Source organism: Crinia signifera, chromosome 8 (genome assembly GCF_055691185.1).
Source record: "Crinia signifera chromosome 8, ASM5569118v1, whole genome shotgun sequence".
NCBI lineage: Eukaryota > Metazoa > Chordata > Amphibia > Anura > Myobatrachidae > Crinia > Crinia signifera.
In genome coordinates this window covers 5,285,398-5,303,449 of record NC_139224.1, presented here as the reverse complement: position 1 = coordinate 5,303,449, position 18,052 = coordinate 5,285,398, and the positions used below count along the sequence as shown (strand labels likewise).

Below are 18,052 nucleotides of genomic sequence, written 5' to 3'. Positions count from 1 at the left end.
ATGGGCTGCGTGCGGGTTGTGTGACTGGCGGATGGGCTGCGTGCGGGTTGTGTGACTGGCGGATGGGCTGCGTGCGGATTGTGTGACCGGCGGATGGGCTGCGTGCGGGTTGTGTGACTGGCGGATGGGCTGCGTGCGGGTTGTGTGACTGGCGGATGGGCTGCGTGCGGGTTGTGTGACTGGCGGATGGGCTGCGTGCGGGTTGTGTGACTGGCGGATGGGCTGCGTGCGGGTTGTGTGACTGGCGGATGGGCTGCGTGCGGGTTGTGTGACCGGCGGATGGGCTGCGTGCGGGTTGTGTGACCGGCGGATGGGCTGCGTACGAGTTGTGTGACCGGCGGATGGGCTGCGTGCGGGTTGTGTGACCGGCGGATGGGCTGCGTGCGGGTTGTGTGACTGGCGGATGGGCTGCGTGCGAGTTGTATGGGCTGCGTGCGGGTTGTGTGACCGGCGGATGGGCTGCGTACGAGTTGTGTGACCGGCGGATGGGCTGCGTGCGGGTTGTGTGACCGGCGGATGGGCTGCGTGCGAGTTGTGTGACTGGCGGATGGGCTGCGTGCGAGTTGTATGGGCTGCGTGCGGGTTGTGTGACCGGCGGATGGGCTGCGTGCGAGGTGTGTGACTGGCGGATGGGCTGCGTGCGAGGTGTGTGACTGGTGGATGGGCTGCGTGCGGGTTGTGTGACCGGCGGATGGGCTGCGTGCGAGTTGTGTGACTGGCGGATGGGCTGCGTGCGAGTTGTGTGACCGGCGGATGGGCTGCGTGCGGATTGTGTGACTGGCGGATGGGCTGCGTGCGGGTTGTGTGACTGGCGGATGGGCTGCGTGCGAGTTGTGTGACCGGCGGATGGGCTGCGTGCGAGTTGTGTGACCGGCGGATGGGCTGCGTGCGGATTGTGTGACTGGCGGATGGGCTGCGTGCGGGTTGTGTGACTGGCGGATGGGCTGCGTGCGAGTTGTATGGGCTGCGTGCGGGTTGTGTGACCGGCTGATAGGGTGCTGAGGGGTTGATTGTCTGCATCTTGTGTGGTTGGGGGTAGGTGGGCCATGTGCGGGTTAGATGGGCGTAGGGGGAGGGGTCTGCGTGCCTCCTTTGTGGTGATTTCTAATATACTTTTGTTGCATAGAAATATAGGATTTGATGGCAGATAAGAACCACTTGGCGCATGTAAATTGTTATTTTCAGGGTAGGATATAACTGATGATCATCACAACTAATATTCCGGATTCAGCAGCCTGTGTTACTCTGTGTTTTCCCCTTTATTCTCTGTGATGGGCTGATTGAGGCGATATTTCAGCCGTGTTTTCAGGCTGACTGCTCCGGCACAGAATGTCTCTCAGAGAACGAGAGCAGCAACGTGTTACGCACTGGGTGCGCCATGTTACCTGCGCTCCTCTCTCCGACGCCAGTATAAATATTTCCCCAGCTTTGATGTCTGCTGCCGACTTTGTTTGGTTCTGGCTGAGCGGCGCAGGCATGCTAAGTGCTGTCCTGACAGTCCGAGTCACACGCGCTAATAAAGAGTCACTGGCTGGAAATAAAAGCTGAGATGATGTTGACCTAACATATTTATGAGCTCTCAGTGCATTTGTATATACATCTTTTTATTGCACAATCGTTTGTTAATATCCTTTAAACTTTCAACCCTTGTTTTGGCACAATAGGCGCGTCGGGCCGGTTCTCCGGGGCGTTATAGAGGCGCAGAGCAGTAGGTGCGTGGCTTGCATACATCACAGGGGGCATAGGGGTTAAATGTGGGAAAATCGCCTTGGACAGGGAGATTATTTTACATTGTGCATGAAGCCTGTCTTTAGGGACATAGTTACAGCCTGATTCAGGTTGGGTCAGTAAGCTGCAAACATCGCAGCTTACCAAGCGCCTGAGACGCCGCCCCTCCGAACGCCCCCGTCCCCCTACCTCCGATGCCAAATCCCCTCGGTAACATGTGAGAGGATGTGTAGTGAAAACACATCCCTGCATGCCTCCACTGCTGCGACGTCTTCAGCACCCGCTCCCAGCAGGCATCGGCCCGCCGCGTACCTATGGGAACGCCATAGCTCCATTCCCACCACTGTCCACCTCCACCCCGGTTCTTGTGTATGGCTTGGCGACTATGAATTGCCGTAGCCATTCACAAAGGGGGCTACACTGTGTTGGGCCTGGCTGTGGATAATTGTGTCAACCATAATAAGATCGACAGTCAATAAGTCAGCAGGGTCAACATGTCATTTTAAAGGTTGACACCAAAAAAGATTGACTTTATGCAAAATGACGACACGGAAATGGTCGATAAACAATTGAAAAATCGTTGGTAAGGTCACTATTCCCAAATGTATCCACAGGAATGATAAATGAAGAAATAAGTTGATACATTGTTTCATGTCAACCATTTTTACCTGTTGACGTAATGTTGACCTAGTGCATGTTAATCATATGGGATCGACCTTTTGACTTTTGACCTATTGTCCAATTCCCGTTAGGCCTGGTCTTCATGCTTCAGCAAAACAGTCTCAAGTTCTTATCATGCTGGGTACACACCAGGACGACAAGGGTCCGATCCCATCAATCTAGATCCAATTCCGACCGGATGTAGATTGTGTGGTGATTGGGCCCTTTTCTGTCCTGGTGTGGACCGATACCGATCCGATGCGCGGCCCCGCGGGTCGGTCGGTGGTTATTCAGATCCTACCTGCAGCAGTTAGGCTCTAAAGAATGACCATACAGCCGGGTGCGGGTCACCATTGGATTGGACCCGCTCACGGTGCACATCGTGAGCGGGTCGTGCCCCCCCCGCGTCGTTGTGAGCGGGTCAGAAGAAACACTGCCGACCCGCTCACAATGTGCATCATGAGCGAGTCGTCATGGTGTGTACCACGCATAACTTGGAGGAGAAGCTTCCTCATTCCTCTCCATGTCCTTATTCCGGTCCATTCGCTTCCCCGCATGTTCACATGGACCGCGCATGTTCATAAGCATTTATGTGCAGCCGCTTGGTGCGAGCAGGCGGACAGGGGGCGTGGGGCGGTGGCAATGGCCTGCATTTCATGGGTGTTTCCATGGTAATTCGGCGATGATGCGGGTGCCGGGCAGCTGACGCCAGGTGTACAGGGACCCCACAGATCTAAGACTCCACAGAGTGTCTAAGATTTGCGTTCACCTTAGAAGTAATTCGATGGTTGTCGACCATCGAATGATTTCCTCTTAGCGTGCGAGAGAGGGACAACGTTCATGCAGGCGGCATTTAAACCACACACATTTCGCAGCTTTGCATGTGAACCTGAATAACCTCCCATATCCGTGCTGATTTTTTAATGCAGACACCCAGGAGGCCAATGAGAATACCCTGAAGGGCGGGGTAGGGTGTGAAGCTACAAATTAGGTGACTTCGGCCCGGTTTCCCGTGGCAGCTTGGCGGTTGCAGACACTCCCAAGACCTGTCAGAACTCCCCCACATGTGGAAGTCTCACGAAAATTCAAGGATAGTGGGCAAGTACTTTTTGTATGTGTGACTGATGCTCAGAGGGGGTGTAATGGGGGCAATAAGGATAGTGCCACTAGCGCACATGGCCTAATGCCCAGCCTCAGCTAGTGGTGGCGCTGGCCCGGATTGATCAATAAACGGTTCTATGTCAGCGTTTGCGCTTTCTGGATTATTAAGTATTGTATTGATTCCCTCATTTGCATGTAATGTCTGGTGAATGTGTATATTCAGCAATACATCAGCTAGGAACGCTCTAAAATAAACACCGGGGGAAACGTTACTTTGCCAAAACTAAAAATAGGAGAAGCAGAAGTTTGTGCCGTACAATAGAGGATCTGAGTTCTGCCAAGTTCCAGAATCCGAAACACCTGTGTGATCCAGGGGGTCGCGCAGCAGGACGGCCGGACGCTCAGGAACTTGGCTCTGGTGACTGCTTGGCTGGGCCATGTATTATTTATCCTCAGTAAATGATTGTAAGCTCATAGGGTTTATGTTATTGACTCCCATGTAGTCTGGCGCGGACCCTGTAGCTGTGTGATAATTCTCCCTGCCTCTTCCTCTGTGTGTATAGCCTGACACCACTGTATCAATAAACTAGCGTTATCCAATTACAATGTAGCTGCTGTTGTGCTATTCTAAAGTTTATAGGTAAGTATTGGCAAAGTAGAATTTGGGGGAAGAGGGGGGGGGGGGGGGGTGCGTAACGGTGTAGATTGTTTCTTTATTCCATCTGCAATTTCAGTATTGATCGGTGAATGTGTACAATCAGAATAATTTGGGTACACACCTGTAAAGAACTAATACCACCGATCCAGAACTTGTTTGTGGTGTGTCATTATTTTTTGTAACTGTGTAGAATTACTCATTTTACACACTTTTTTTACTACTAGTTTGAGACGGGACATGACATCACTGGGGTACGGACAGGGGACAGGTCATTGCACCAAAAAGCGGAGGGGATTGTAGTTACAGTAGCCGATTCCTCATAACCTGGACAGGAAGACCACACAGAACCCTGTCTAGCGTATACACTGCTCTGTGCTCAAGTCAGATAAAGAAAACTATTTCAGGTAAACGCCTCAAACTGCAGTCAATGCCTAATTTGCATATATTCAGATTATCCTACATTGCCCGGGACGGTGCCACCTAGTGGCCAGATCTATTAGTGAATGTGATCCATATGAAGTATGCTCAGATATGGGATTACTCTCTTTTAAGTCCAGAAAAACTGCCATACACAATACATATATATAATGTCAAAATGTCTTTAAAATATTGACTGATTGGTGAAGTGTTGCGCCTTAATAGTGTCCCAACTTGTGCTCCTTTGGCTGGGGTCCTATCCTAAAGTCCCCAATTATTACGCACACACTGGTGACACATGATTTCTGTCTTGCAGGCCAATGATGACTACAGTGTGATTGGACGTTCCCTGTTCAAAAAGGAGACCAACATCCAGTTGTTCGTGGGACTGAAAGTCAAGCTGTCGACAGGAGACGAGGGGGTTATAGAAGGGAGCTTCGGGCAAAGTGGGAAGTTTAAAATCCGAATCCCGAGTAAGTACATGTATTGCTCAGTTGGGCGTGTGAGCTGTTGTGCGTATTGTACTGTGTGCTATCTATTTTTAATTATATAGCGCACACATATTCGGTAGCGCTTTCCACGGTCTATTGTTCAGATGATCGGATTGGCTGCTTTGTTCGCCTGTAACCTGATCATTCAGACTTGTCTACACCGTAAAAAGCAAGACTGGGCAAGCTGTTCTGAGCTGCTTATGTTCTAGAGCTCTGATTGGCTACACGTTATTTTCACCACTATGAAACTGAGGAGGGGCCCGTGAGTGTGAGGTCCAATAAGGATGCTCCATGGCCCATCTTGTGCATGCCCACTCACAGCGGCGCCACACAACCCTGGGTTTCGGCTGTGACTGTGAAATGAATCATGGAAGCAGGGCTGTTATAAGGGGTGGCTGAGCAAAGGTGCCATATAGGGCCATGGGGCTGGCACATTCATTGCCCGTTGGCGCTTGCAGGCCCCGGAGAGCCGCCCACAGGGCATTCTGCCAACACAAGACTGATTATATCCCCCTGCTATGGGTCCTGTCTTGGGGGAGCTCCGATGAGGCTGCCCTGGGTAATGCCTGTTAGTGCAGCATAAAATTACGTTTCCATGAATGGCACCAAATTAAATGGCACAAAAAAAAGGCCTCAACCTATTACATTTTGATCTGTTGATGATGTTGACACTTTGTACCTGTTGATCTTTTCAGGCATCTACCTTTTACAGGTCTACTTATTAACCCTGTTGACCTAATTATGGTCGACACAGATCCACGCCCACAGATGGAGTGTAGTTTTGGGTTAGTGTAGCTTTGTTGTTCTATATACAGTATATGCATTATACAGGGACTTTGGGGTAATGACTTCTGAGCTGCTCTTCTTATGGGGTCTTCCAATGTACATGAGCTCGGCTGCAAATATCTTCTTACCTGCCTGCAAACCTCAACAAAGGAGCAGCCTTCACTGAAGCCCATAGCTCACCTGGATCACCCGCGTGCATCGGTCTACGGCTGGATCACCCGCCTGCATCGGTCTACGCCTGGATCACCCGCGTGCATCGGTCTACGCCTGGATCACCCGCGTGCATCGGTCTACTACGCCTGGATCACCCGCCTGCATCGGTCTACGCCTGGATCACCCGCGTGCATCGGTCTACTACGCCTGGATCACCCGCGTGCATCGGTCTACTACGCCTGGATCACCCGCGTGCATCGGTCTACTACGCCTGGATCACCCGCCTGCATCGGTCTACTACGCCTGGATCACCCGCGTGCATCGGTCTACGCCTGGATCACCCGCGTGCATCGGTCTACTACGCCTGGATCACCCGCCTGCATCGGTCTACGCCTGGATCACCCGCGTGCATCGGTCTACTACGCCTGGATCACCCGCGTGCATCGGTCTACTACGCCTGGATCACCCGCGTGCATCGGTCTACGCCTGGATCACCCGCGTGCATTGGTCTACGCCTGGATCACCCGCGTGCATCGGTCTACGCCTGGATCACCCGCGTGCATCGGTCTACGCCTGGATCACCCGCGTGCATCGGTCTACTACGCCTGGATCACCCGCGTGCATCGGTCTACTACGCCTGGATCACCCGCGTGCATCGGTCTACGCCTGGATCACCCGCGTGCATCGGTCTACGCCTGGATCACCCGCGTGCATCGGTCTACGCCTGGATCACCCGCGTGCATCGGTCTACTACGCCTGGATCACCCGCGTGCATCGGTCTACTACGCCTGGATCACCTGCGTGCATCGGTCTACTACGCCTGGATCACGCGCCTGCATCGGTCTACTACGCCTGGATCACCCGCGTGCATCGGTCTACTACGCCTGGATCACCCGCGTGCATCGGTCTACTACGCCTGGATCACCCGCGTGCATCGGTCTACTACGCCTGGATCACCCGCGTGCATCGGTCTACTACGCCTGGATCACCCGCCTGCATCGGTCTACCACGGCTGGATCACCCGCCTGCATCGGTCTACCACGGCTGGATCACCCGCGTGCATCGGTCTACCACGCCTGGATCACCCGCCTGCATCGGTCTACCACGCCTGGATCACCCGCCTGCATCGGTCTACTACGCCTGGATCACCCGCCTGCATCGGTCTACTACGCCTGGATCACCCGCCTGCATCGGTCTACTACGCCTGGATCACCCGCCTGCATCGGTCTACCACGCCTGGATCACCCGCGTGCATCGGTCTACCACGCCTGGATCACCCGCCTGCATCGGTCTACCACGCCTGGATCACCCGCCTGCATCGGTCTACCACGCCTGGATGACCCGCGCGCATCGGTCTACGCCTGGATCACCCGCCTGCATCGGTCTACGCCTGGATCACCCGCCTGCATCGGTCTACGCCTGGATCACCCGCCTGCATCGGTCTACGCCTGGATCACCCGCCTGCATCGGTCTACGCCTGGATCACCCGCCTGCATCGGTCTACCACGCCTGGATCACCCGCCTGCATCGGTCTACCACGCCTGGATCACCCGCGTGCATCGGTCTACCACGCCTGGATCACCCGTGCGCATCGGTCTACCACGCCTGGATCACCCGCGCGCATCGGTCTACCACGCCTGGATCACCCGCGCGCATCGGTCTACGCCTGGATCACCCGCCTGCATCGGTCTACGCCTGGATCACCCGCCTGCATCGGTCTACTACGCCTGGATCACCCGCCTGCATCGGTCTACTACGCCTGGATCACCCGCCTGCATCGGTCTACTACGCCTGGATCACCCGCCTGCATCGGTCTACTACGCCTGGATCACCCGCGTGCATCGGTCTACTACGCCTGGATCACCCGCCTGCATCGGTCTACGCCTGGATCACCCGCCTGCATCGGTCTACGCCTGGATCACCCGCCTGCATCGGTCTACCACGCCTGGATCACCCGCCTGCATCGGTCTACCACGCCTGGATCACCCGCCTGCATCGGTCTACCACGCCTGGATCACCCGCGTGCATCGGTCTACCACGCCTGGATCACCCGCCTGCATCGGTCTACGCCTGGATCACCCGCGTGCATCGGTCTACTACGCCTGGATCACCCGCCTGCATCGGTCTACGCCTGGATCACCCGCCTGCATCGGTCTACGCCTGGATCACCCGCGTGCATCGGTCTACCGTCACACCTCCACTGGAATGAATGTGCAATAGTGGGAACATTGTATGACCTCCACATTGCAATATAATGTGTGATATGAGCCCCACAGTCCACTCTATCTGTCAATGTCACTATGTGTTAAATACGTCATCTGTACTAGCTGCAGAAGGCCTAAAATCATTATATACCATTAGAATTTATTTTATTTTCACCTCTCCAAGAACGACTTGATCATCTAAAACTATCTGGATGATGTCAGCATTATCCACATACTTTCCCCGTTATTCCTGCACATTGGAATCAGGCTGACTGCACATAGAAGTGTGTGAATGGTAGAGAGGGGCGTAGGATGTAGCTTGCAGTCTTTTTGGGGTCACGCAGGGGAAGTTTAGACTATTAGGGAAGCTTAGTCAGACTATTTTGATTTTCTTTTGCCGTGTATTTATTTTGAAAGGGGGGGGTCCAGATACCCAGTGCTGTTTTAACAGTTAAAACAAGATGGGGGGGTTGGGGGGAGTATGATACATCTCGTATGAACTTCAGTTCACATTCCTGCACCCGGTCACCGCTGCCTCTTAATGTGCCTGCATCCTGTTTGTGGGCTGGCTTTTTTTTTTATTTCATTAAAAGCGACTGGTCAGATTCCTTTATCCCGCAAACTCTTCAGTCTGTCTTAGCCCACAGATTACTTCCATAGAGAATTAGAAGTAACCTTTTCCTGACTCCCTTTGATGGCGGCGTATACCATAGAAGGCTTAATCTGCACACGCTGGATATGTTTGTGGTCCTCCTCAGCATTAGGGCTTAAACATTTCCTCATCGCTTCCTCTTTTCACCAAGTTATTCTCTGTTTCATGACCTTGTAAATTAGTATTGGAGCACTGCACAGTTCTTACTATAAAATGCAGGGTATTTAAGGCACGGCTCCCGTGGGGAAACTCGTGTTTTCGTTCCCCCGATTTATCCAGAAGTCGACTTGCCAAGAGTCTGTCTGCAGTATCCCAGCCAACAATGTCTTAGAAGTCCGCTGCCTGCCAGAGCAACAGTCCGTTATCTTTATGTTCTTTTATAAACCCATGTACTCTCAGTACCGTATATACAGTATATACTCTCGTGCAACTTTTACTACATTACCTTTTCTTCATGGCTTTAGTCTGTGCTCTTCAGTCATGTTTTTATTTCATTTGGTAGAGCGACACTACTATGCGGCTCTCCCTTTATACTGTGCGGCTCTCCCTTTATACTGTGCGGCTCTACCTTTTATACTGTGCGGCTCTCCCTTTATACTGTGCGGCTCTCCCTTTATACTGTGCGGCTCTCCCTTTATACTATGCGGCTCTCCCTTTATACTGTGCGGCTCTCCCTTTATACTGTGCGGCTCTCCCTTTATACTGTGCGGCTCTCCCTTTATACTGTCCGGCTCTCCCTTTATACTGTGCGGCTCTCCCTTTATACTGTGCGGCTCTCCCTTTATACTGTGCGGCTCTCCCTTTATACTGTGCGGCTCTACCTTTATACTGTGCGGCTCTCCCTTTATACTGTGCGGCTCTCCCTTTATACTGTGCGGCTCTTCCTTTATACTGTGCGGCTCTTCTTTTATACTGTGCGGCTCTCCCTTTATACTGTGCGGCTCTTCCTTTATACTGTGCGGCTCTCCCTTTATACTGTGCGGCTCTTCCTTTATACTGTGCGGCTCTTCCTTTATACTATGCGGCTCTCCCTTTATACTGTGCGGCTCTTCCTTTATACTGTGCGGCTCTCCCTTTATACTTTGCGGCTCTTCCTTTATACTGTGCGGCTCTACCTTTATACTGTGCGGCTCTCCCTTTATACTGTGCGGCTCTCCCTTTATACTGTGCGGCTCTTCCTTTATACTGTGCGGCTCTTCCTTTATACCGTGCGGCTCTACCTTTATACTGTGCGGCTCTACCTTTATACTGTGCGGCTCTACCTTTTATACTTTGCGGCTCTCCCTTTATACTGTGCGGCTCTACCTTTTATACTGTGCGGCTCTTCCTTTATACTGTGCGGCTCTCCCTTTTATACTGTGCGGCTCTACCTTTATACTGTGCGGCTCTACCTTTATACTGTGCGGCTCTCCCTTTATACCGTGCGGCTCTTCCTTTATACCGTGCGGCTCTTCCTTTATACTGTGCGGCTCTCCCTTTATACTGTGCGGCTCTTCCTTTATACTGTGCGGCTCTTCCTTTATACTATGCGGCTCTCCCTTTATACTGTGCGGCTCTTCCTTTATACTGTGCGGCTCTCCCTTTATACTGTGCGGCTCTTCCTTTATACTGTGCGGCTCTACCTTTATACTGTGCGGCTCTCCCTTTATACTGTGCGGCTCTCCCTTTATACTGTGCGGCTCTCCCTTTATACTGTGCGGCTCTTCCTTTATACTGTGCGGCTCTTCCTTTATACCGTGCGGCTCTACCTTTATACTGTGCGGCTCTACCTTTATACTGTGCGGCTCTCCCTTTATACTGTGCGGCTCTCCCTTTATACTGTGCGGCTCTACCTTTTATACTGTGCGGCTCTCCCTTTATACTGTGCGGCTCTACCTTTTATACTGTGCGGCTCTTCCTTTATACTGTGCGGCTCTCCCTTTTATACTGTGCGGCTCTACCTTTATACGGTGCGGCTCTCCCTTTATACCGTGCGGCTCTTCCTTTATACCGTGCTGCTCTTCCTTTATACTGTGCGGCTCTTCCTTTATACTGTGCGGCTCTCCCTTTATACCGTGCGGCTCTTCCTTTATACTGTGCGGCTCTCCCTTTATACTGTGCGGCTCTTCCTTTATACTGTGCGGCTCTTCCTTTATACTGTGCGGCTCTTCCTTTATACTGTGCGGCTCTCCCTTTTATACTGTGCGGCTCTACCTTTATACTGTGCGGCTCTCCCTTTATACTGTGCGGCTCTTCCTTTATACTGTGCGGCTCTCCCTTTATACTGTGCGGCTCTCCCTTTATACTGTGCGGCTCTCCCTTTATACTGTGCGGCTCTCCCTTTATACTGTGCGGCTCTCCCTTTATACTGTGCGGCTCTCCCTTTATACTGTGCGGCTCTCCCTTTATACTGTGCGGCTCTCCCTTTATACTGTGCGGCTCTACCTTTTATACTGTGCGGCTCTCCCTTTATACTGTGCGGCTCTTCCTTTATACTGTGCGGCTCTCCCTTTTATACTGTGCGGCTCTCCCCTTTATACTGTGCGGCTCTCCCTTTATACTGTGCGGCTCTCCCTTTATACTGTGCGGCTCTACCTTTATACTGTGCGGCTCTCCCTTTATACTGTGCGGCTCTCCCTTTATACTGTGCGGCTCTACCTTTTATACTGTGCGGCTCTCCCTTTATACTGTGCGGCTCTCCCTTTATACTGTGCGGCTCTACCTTTATACTGTGCGGCTCTCCCTTTATACTGTGCGGCTCTCCCTTTATACTGTGCGGCTCTCCCTTTATACTGTGCGGCTCTCCCTTTATACTGTGCGGCTCTCCCTTTATACTGTGCGGCTCTACCTTTATACTATGCGGCTCTCCCTTTATACTGTGCGCTTTGTTTTCTTCTCTGCTGAAGTACATGGGATCTCAGGGGCGGGTGTACTGTACCAGGAAGCCCAGAGAGGAAGCCAAATCTCCTGATAGTGTATCTTCAGATTATAATCTCACAGTGGCAAATTGGCGTTGTGTGAAGATGAGGGTTATTCGCTTGAGGCAAAAACTTTTTTACTCTAGTGCAAATGAAGCACTTGTGTAACCTTTTCATCACACAAATGAAACCAAATCAAATCACAATTAAATCTTATTATTTGCATAAGCCGCGCCTGTGTTTCTGTGTGTGCAATAATGCGGTGCTTGTGGCTTTTCCCCACGCCAAGTTCTGTTGTGCTTAGTGAGGCCAATCCCGGGATCGGGATCGGCGGGATCCCGGGATTTAGGCCTAAAATCGGCGGGATTTCAATCCCGGGATTGAAGCTTTCAATCCCGGGATTTCGGGATTAGTATCCCAGTGCTTTTTTTTCCAAAGCCGGGCAGCGCTGAGCACTTTAGAATGGCTCAGATGCTGCCCGGCTGTCTGCTGCGTACCCCCGGTGGCTGTCAGTGTCATGACGGCGCCCAGGCTGCGCAGCGTGACCCCTGACATCACGCCACGCTGCGCAGCCCATCCACCGCCATGCCTGTCAGTGCACTGTCTTCAGCATAAGTACAGTCGCTCAGCCGCCCGCCCGCCCCGCCGCTGCATGGACGGACGGACGGACGGACATCGCTCCTGCTGCTGCCTGTCACCATACCACTGTAAGTGACAGTGCAGGGCAGGGGGATGGGGAACAGTGGCGGGCGGGCAGGCGAGGGGCGAATAAGAGGGCATTTATATTGATATTTGGGGGGCAGGTCATTTTTTTTTTTTATTAGGGAGGCCAATCCCGGGATTCCCGGGATCCCGGGATTGAGCATTTTTCAATCCCGAATCCCGGGATTGAAAAAATGCCCCGGGATTGGCCTCCCTAGTTGTGCTCCATCTGTGACTTTGTGTGTATACCTGTGCAGTTACAGTAACAGCCAGGTACTGAGTGGCGTTCTGCTGCGTCCAGGCCACTTGCTCATCATTGCGTTTATTACACCTGTATAAGTTTAATTTTCAGGTGAGAATATTACCTTGCAGATATTTATGTTGTGTCCTATATCTGTATAGGTTTCCGTGCGACTTAGTGTTTGTCATTACGGTAGTCACGTGTACCTTATGTGTCGGCTAATTCTGCCCGTTGGCGTAATCCATAACAGTCGCCGGCTTGATGAAATGACTCTGTCACAATACCGACCTGCTCCTTTGTCAGGATCGCAGTTATCTGGCCCGATGCTAGTCAGACTAATCATGCAGTACAATAGGCGGCTAAAGAGCTTCCTACCCGGATGAATGGGGTTCTCGCAGGTCCTGTAATCCTGGTTTTAAAATAGTTCCACTCGTGGAAACAAGAAGGCAAATGATTAAATTGCAAATGTGCCGGGGAATTAAATTATGTCGCCATAATAGACATTGTAGCAGAACCACGGATTCCGCTCCTGCTCCGGCGTTCCCCTTTTGTGGGGCAAGGACGGATATAGAAGACGGATACGCTGCAACAGAAGGATCACACTTCCCCCGGCACGATCCGCTTGTACAAATTGTCTTTGCAGCGGAGTTAAGATAGTATGACATCAAAGGAGATAAGTTCATTAGAGGGTTGGTGAACCAGCTCATGGAACATCATCCTTCAGTGTATAGAGCCGCTGGCTGGCGGCAGTCATTTAACCGTATTGATTGCCCAGCCAAACGGATATTCCCCGAGCACCCAAGTTAAAAGGGGAACTTCAGCTAAACTGTCAGAGGTATCCCCGGTTATCAGCTTAATATGAACACATCATATTACCTGTAAGAAAATAGATTGGATAACTGTTTGCCTAAGTGTGTGATTCTCTCTGCAAATGGCTATTTGTCTTATGAGTCCGTTACCCTACCATGACCTTGTGTGAGCCATCGGCCTGATTGCACACACAGATATAGGCAAGAATAATAGCATGTATTTATGTAGTGTGTCATCCGCGGGCACGCACGCACAAAAATGACTCTTCTTGCTTGTATCAAGGTTGTCTGAAATTTGTAATTCTTTACTGGAGGGAGTCTCTATTCCTTATAATATACTTATATTTACTGGAGGGAGTCTCTATTCCTTATAATATACTTATATTTACTGGAGGGAGTCTCTATTCCTTATAATATACTTATAGTTACTGGAGGGAGTCTCTATTCCTTATAATATACTTATATTTACTGGAGGGAGTCTCTATTCCTAATAATATACTTATATTTACTGGAGGGAGTCTCTATTCCTTATAATATACTTATATTTACTGGAGGGGAGTCTCTATTCCTTATAATATACTTATATTTACTGGAGGGAGTCTCTATTCCTTATAATATACTTATATTTACTGGAGGGAGTCTCTATTCCTTATAATATACTTATATTTACTGGAGGGAGTCTCTATTCCCTATAATATACTTATATTTACTGGAGGGGAGTCTCTATTCCTTATAATATACTTATATTTACCGGAGGGAGTCTCTATTCCTTATAATATACTTATATTTACTAGAGGGAGTCTCTATTCCTTATAATATACTTATATTTACTGGAGGGAGTCTCTATTCCTTATAATATACTTATATTTACCGGAGGGAGTCTCTATTCCTTATAATATACTTATATTTACTAGAGGGAGTCTCTATTCCTTATAATATACTTATATTTACTGGAGGGGAGTCTCTATTCCTTATAATATTCTTATATTTACTGGAGGGAGTCTATATTCCTTATAATATACTTATATTTACTGGAGGGAGTCTCTATTCCTTATAATATACTTATATTTACTGGAGGGGAGTCTCTATTCCTTATAATATACTTATATTTACTGGAGGGAGTCTCTATTCCTTATAATATACTTATATTTACTGGAGGGAGTCTCTATGCCTTATAATATACTTATATTTACTAGAGGGAGTCTCTATTCCTTATAATATACTTATATTTACTGGAGGGAGTCTCTATTCCTTATAATATACTTATATTTACTGGAGGGGAGTCTCTATTCCTTATAATAGACTTATATTTACTGGAGGGGAGTCTCTATTCCTTATAATATACTTATATTTACCGGAGGGAGTCTCTATTCCTTATAATATACTTATATTTACCGGAGGGAGTCTCTATTCCTTATAATATACTTATATTTACTGGAGGGAGTCTCTATTCCTTATAATATACTTATATTTACTGGAGGGGAGTCTCTATTCCTTATAATATACCTATATTTACTGGAGGGAGTCTCTATACCTTATAAATACTTATATTTACTGGAGGGGAGCCTCTATTCCTTATAATATACTTATATTTACTGGAGGGAGTCTCTATTCCTTATAATATACTTATAATTACTGGAGGGAGTCTCTATTCCTTATAATATACTTATATTTACTGGAGGGAGTCTCTATTCCTTATAATATACTTATATTTACTGGAGGGAGTCTCTATTCCTTATAATATACTTATTTATGTGTTTTATTTTGATTTTGAAGAACTCTGTGTTCATTTATAACCATTGGTTCCCCAATCCGGTCCTCAGCACATCCTGGCTGTACAGGTATTCAGGATAACTGTTGTTGAGCACAGATGGTTAAATTAAGTTGACTAAGGCATTAATTAAGTCACCTGTGCTTAAGCAATAGACATCCTTAAAATCTGGACTGTTAAGGTGCGTACACACTATAAGATAATCTTAAACAATATGCACCATCACTGTATCGTTAACGGTATTATCGTGCATATTGTCTAGGGTGCTCTATATATCGTTAATCATGTGCGCTCCCGTGGGTCGTTCGTGACACCTCGATTCCTCTGAACATGTGTAGTCCTATTTTGACTATATCGTCAGTGGTTACATGTACAGGCCGGGTGACGTCATGTTAGCGATATCGTTCAGACTGTTTGCTCTGGATTGTCGTTAATAATAGCACGGGTGGAATGTACCGTATAGCGTGTACTCAGCTATAGAATGCCTTGAGGGTCAAGTGTGGAACCTGCTGGTTTATACTGATAGTATTTCCTGACCATTATACAGCTCTATATTACTGTCGCTTGCGAATTAATGGCCTAAATCAGCTTGAGTTGTAGTTTTGCGAAGCACTCGCATGATAACAATAGCCAGGCCCACACGTTTCAGGTTACAGTGGTTGCGCCACAAAGGTCTGAACGCGTCTTCATTGTCCCATCAGCACTACCCACAACGCCATGTTGCCGCCCCTAAAATGTAGTTGGATTTTTCTGAATGCAGATGCAGTTGAAGGGGGGCGCGTGTTGGCGCAGATTGGTTATAATCCGCAATTTGCTTCCCCCCCTGAATTAGGCCCTGTAGTCATTTTATCGATCATTGTTCGTTTCCAAAATCTCTCTCCGAGGGTTGATAAATCTCACCCTCTTTATTGGGCGTTTTCAGACTTCTGGCACCTGCGATTTTCAGGTCGCGTTCCCCTCCTCAGCCTCTCGCTTCCTGTTCAGCTTTGAGCCACCAGACAGTCATTTGAAAACATCCATGTTGGGCGCTGGTGTTAATGGCAGCAATTGAGATAATTTTAGGAAATGAGTCCTCGGCGGATAACTCTCAGAACGTTACCCAGCTCCCACAGCACAGACTTTTCAAGTTCAATTAAAGAGAAAAATGTGTTCTCTGAATTTGGTATTAGGTTATCCCGTATGTTCTGTATTGTGGTCATTGCAACACAATCACCATAGATTCTAACAAACCGTCTGCACGTGGCACAGGCCGCCATTTTGTTTGCTGCGCCAGAATCCATAAATTTGTGAAGTAAAAAGTCCACAGGTAACTTGGCGAGGTATGAGGCACTAGGTGCATGCAAACATTGGTTTATTCCAAATTCCTCGAGTCCCCCCCCCCCCGATACCTACTCATTGTCAGGGGATTCTCTCCTCCTGCCACGGTCTGTCACATCTTCCTCCGTTAAAAATGTCCTTCCCAAAATGGCCAACAGCTCCTCTAGCAACCATAATAAGTTTCCTCTAAAGCGGTGGCCATTTTGGGAAAGACATTTTTACAGACACAAATGGCAGTTGCTTTTAGCTAGTTGTGTTGCTCAGTTCCGGTTTAAGCACGGGGCGACAGGGGCGGTTGCCTCAGGGCCCCCACTCCGGCACTGCTGTGGCAGTGGCAGGCAGCGGGGTCGGGCAGCACAGGGTTAGGGGTTCCTGCGACAACTGAGCACTGCAGTCAGCAGCGGGGTGTCCCTGCGGCGGATGGGAAGTCAGCTGCGGAGTCCCTGCGGCAGATGGGAACTAGTAGCGCTACCCTGCCGCTGATGGCATATCCACCTCAGGGACCCCGCTGCAGTGCTGCCTGGATCCCTGCTGCCCAGGTAGGGGGGGCAGCAAATTTGTTGTCCAGGGCCCCCACAGACCTTAATCCCGTCCTGGTGTTGCTTTATGACTTTGTTTGTTCATTGACCGTTTACACTACGTGGTCCCTCCCAGCAGAGTTATTGAGCATATGTGGCTTCAGGCCGCGGTTATTCAACATATAGCCCTCCAGCTGGTACTGAACTACACATCCCAGCATGTCCGGTCATGGTTTTATCATTCCCTAGTTGCAACACTGTGGCAGACAGATAGATTATGGGGGGTATTCAATGTCAGAGGCACGGCTGTCGAGCTAGCGCGACAGCCGTGCCCCTGTCCCGTTCTTGCTTACCTCGACTGAAGCTCGGCAGTCGGGATTCAATGTCCCGGCCGCCGAGCGGCGAGAAGGGGGCGTGGCCGCGAGTTGCGGCCGGGAAGGGACGAGATGCAGCCGGCAGCTCGTCGCTTCCCGGCTGTTCTCGGCAGAATGAGCCCGACAGCTAGAGATGTCGGGCTCGTTCTGACAGGAAACCCTGTTCAATGCTGTCGGGGAAGACAGCATTGAATAGGGCCCGTCGAGCATCTCCCCCACGGGAGATGCTCGACGGCGATTGAATCTCCCCCATAGAGATTACCATGGCTCTAAATGTGCGGAGTTTGTATATTCTCCCCGTGCTGGTAGGTTAATTGGCTCCCAACAAAACTTAACCCTAGAATCTCTGTGTGTGCCTGTATATGTGTGGTAGGGAATATAGATTGTAAGCTCCACTGGGGCAGGGACTGATGTGAATGTTCAAATATTCTCTGTAAAGTGCTGCGGAATCTGTGTGCGCTATATAAGAAACTGTTAATAAATAAATAAATGATATTTATTTATTTACAGTGTCTTATATAGCGCACACAGATTCCGCAGCGCTTTACAGTAGTAAACAGAGATAAAACAAAC

The 18,052-nt window shown here is 49.7% G+C and overlaps 1 protein-coding gene across 2 annotated transcripts in view; it reads left to right on the top strand.

Moving 5' to 3' along the window:
• Positions 1-18,052, top strand: part of EEFSEC (eukaryotic elongation factor, selenocysteine-tRNA specific) — a 170,158-nt gene that overhangs the window by 118,307 nt on the left and 33,799 nt on the right. For both annotated transcript variants that reach the window (XM_083155634.1, XM_083155633.1), the window contains exon 6: positions 4,881-5,037. In XM_083155634.1, coding sequence (XP_083011760.1) covers positions 4,881-5,037 — 157 coding nt within the window. The remainder of the gene's footprint in view (positions 1-4,880; positions 5,038-18,052) is intronic.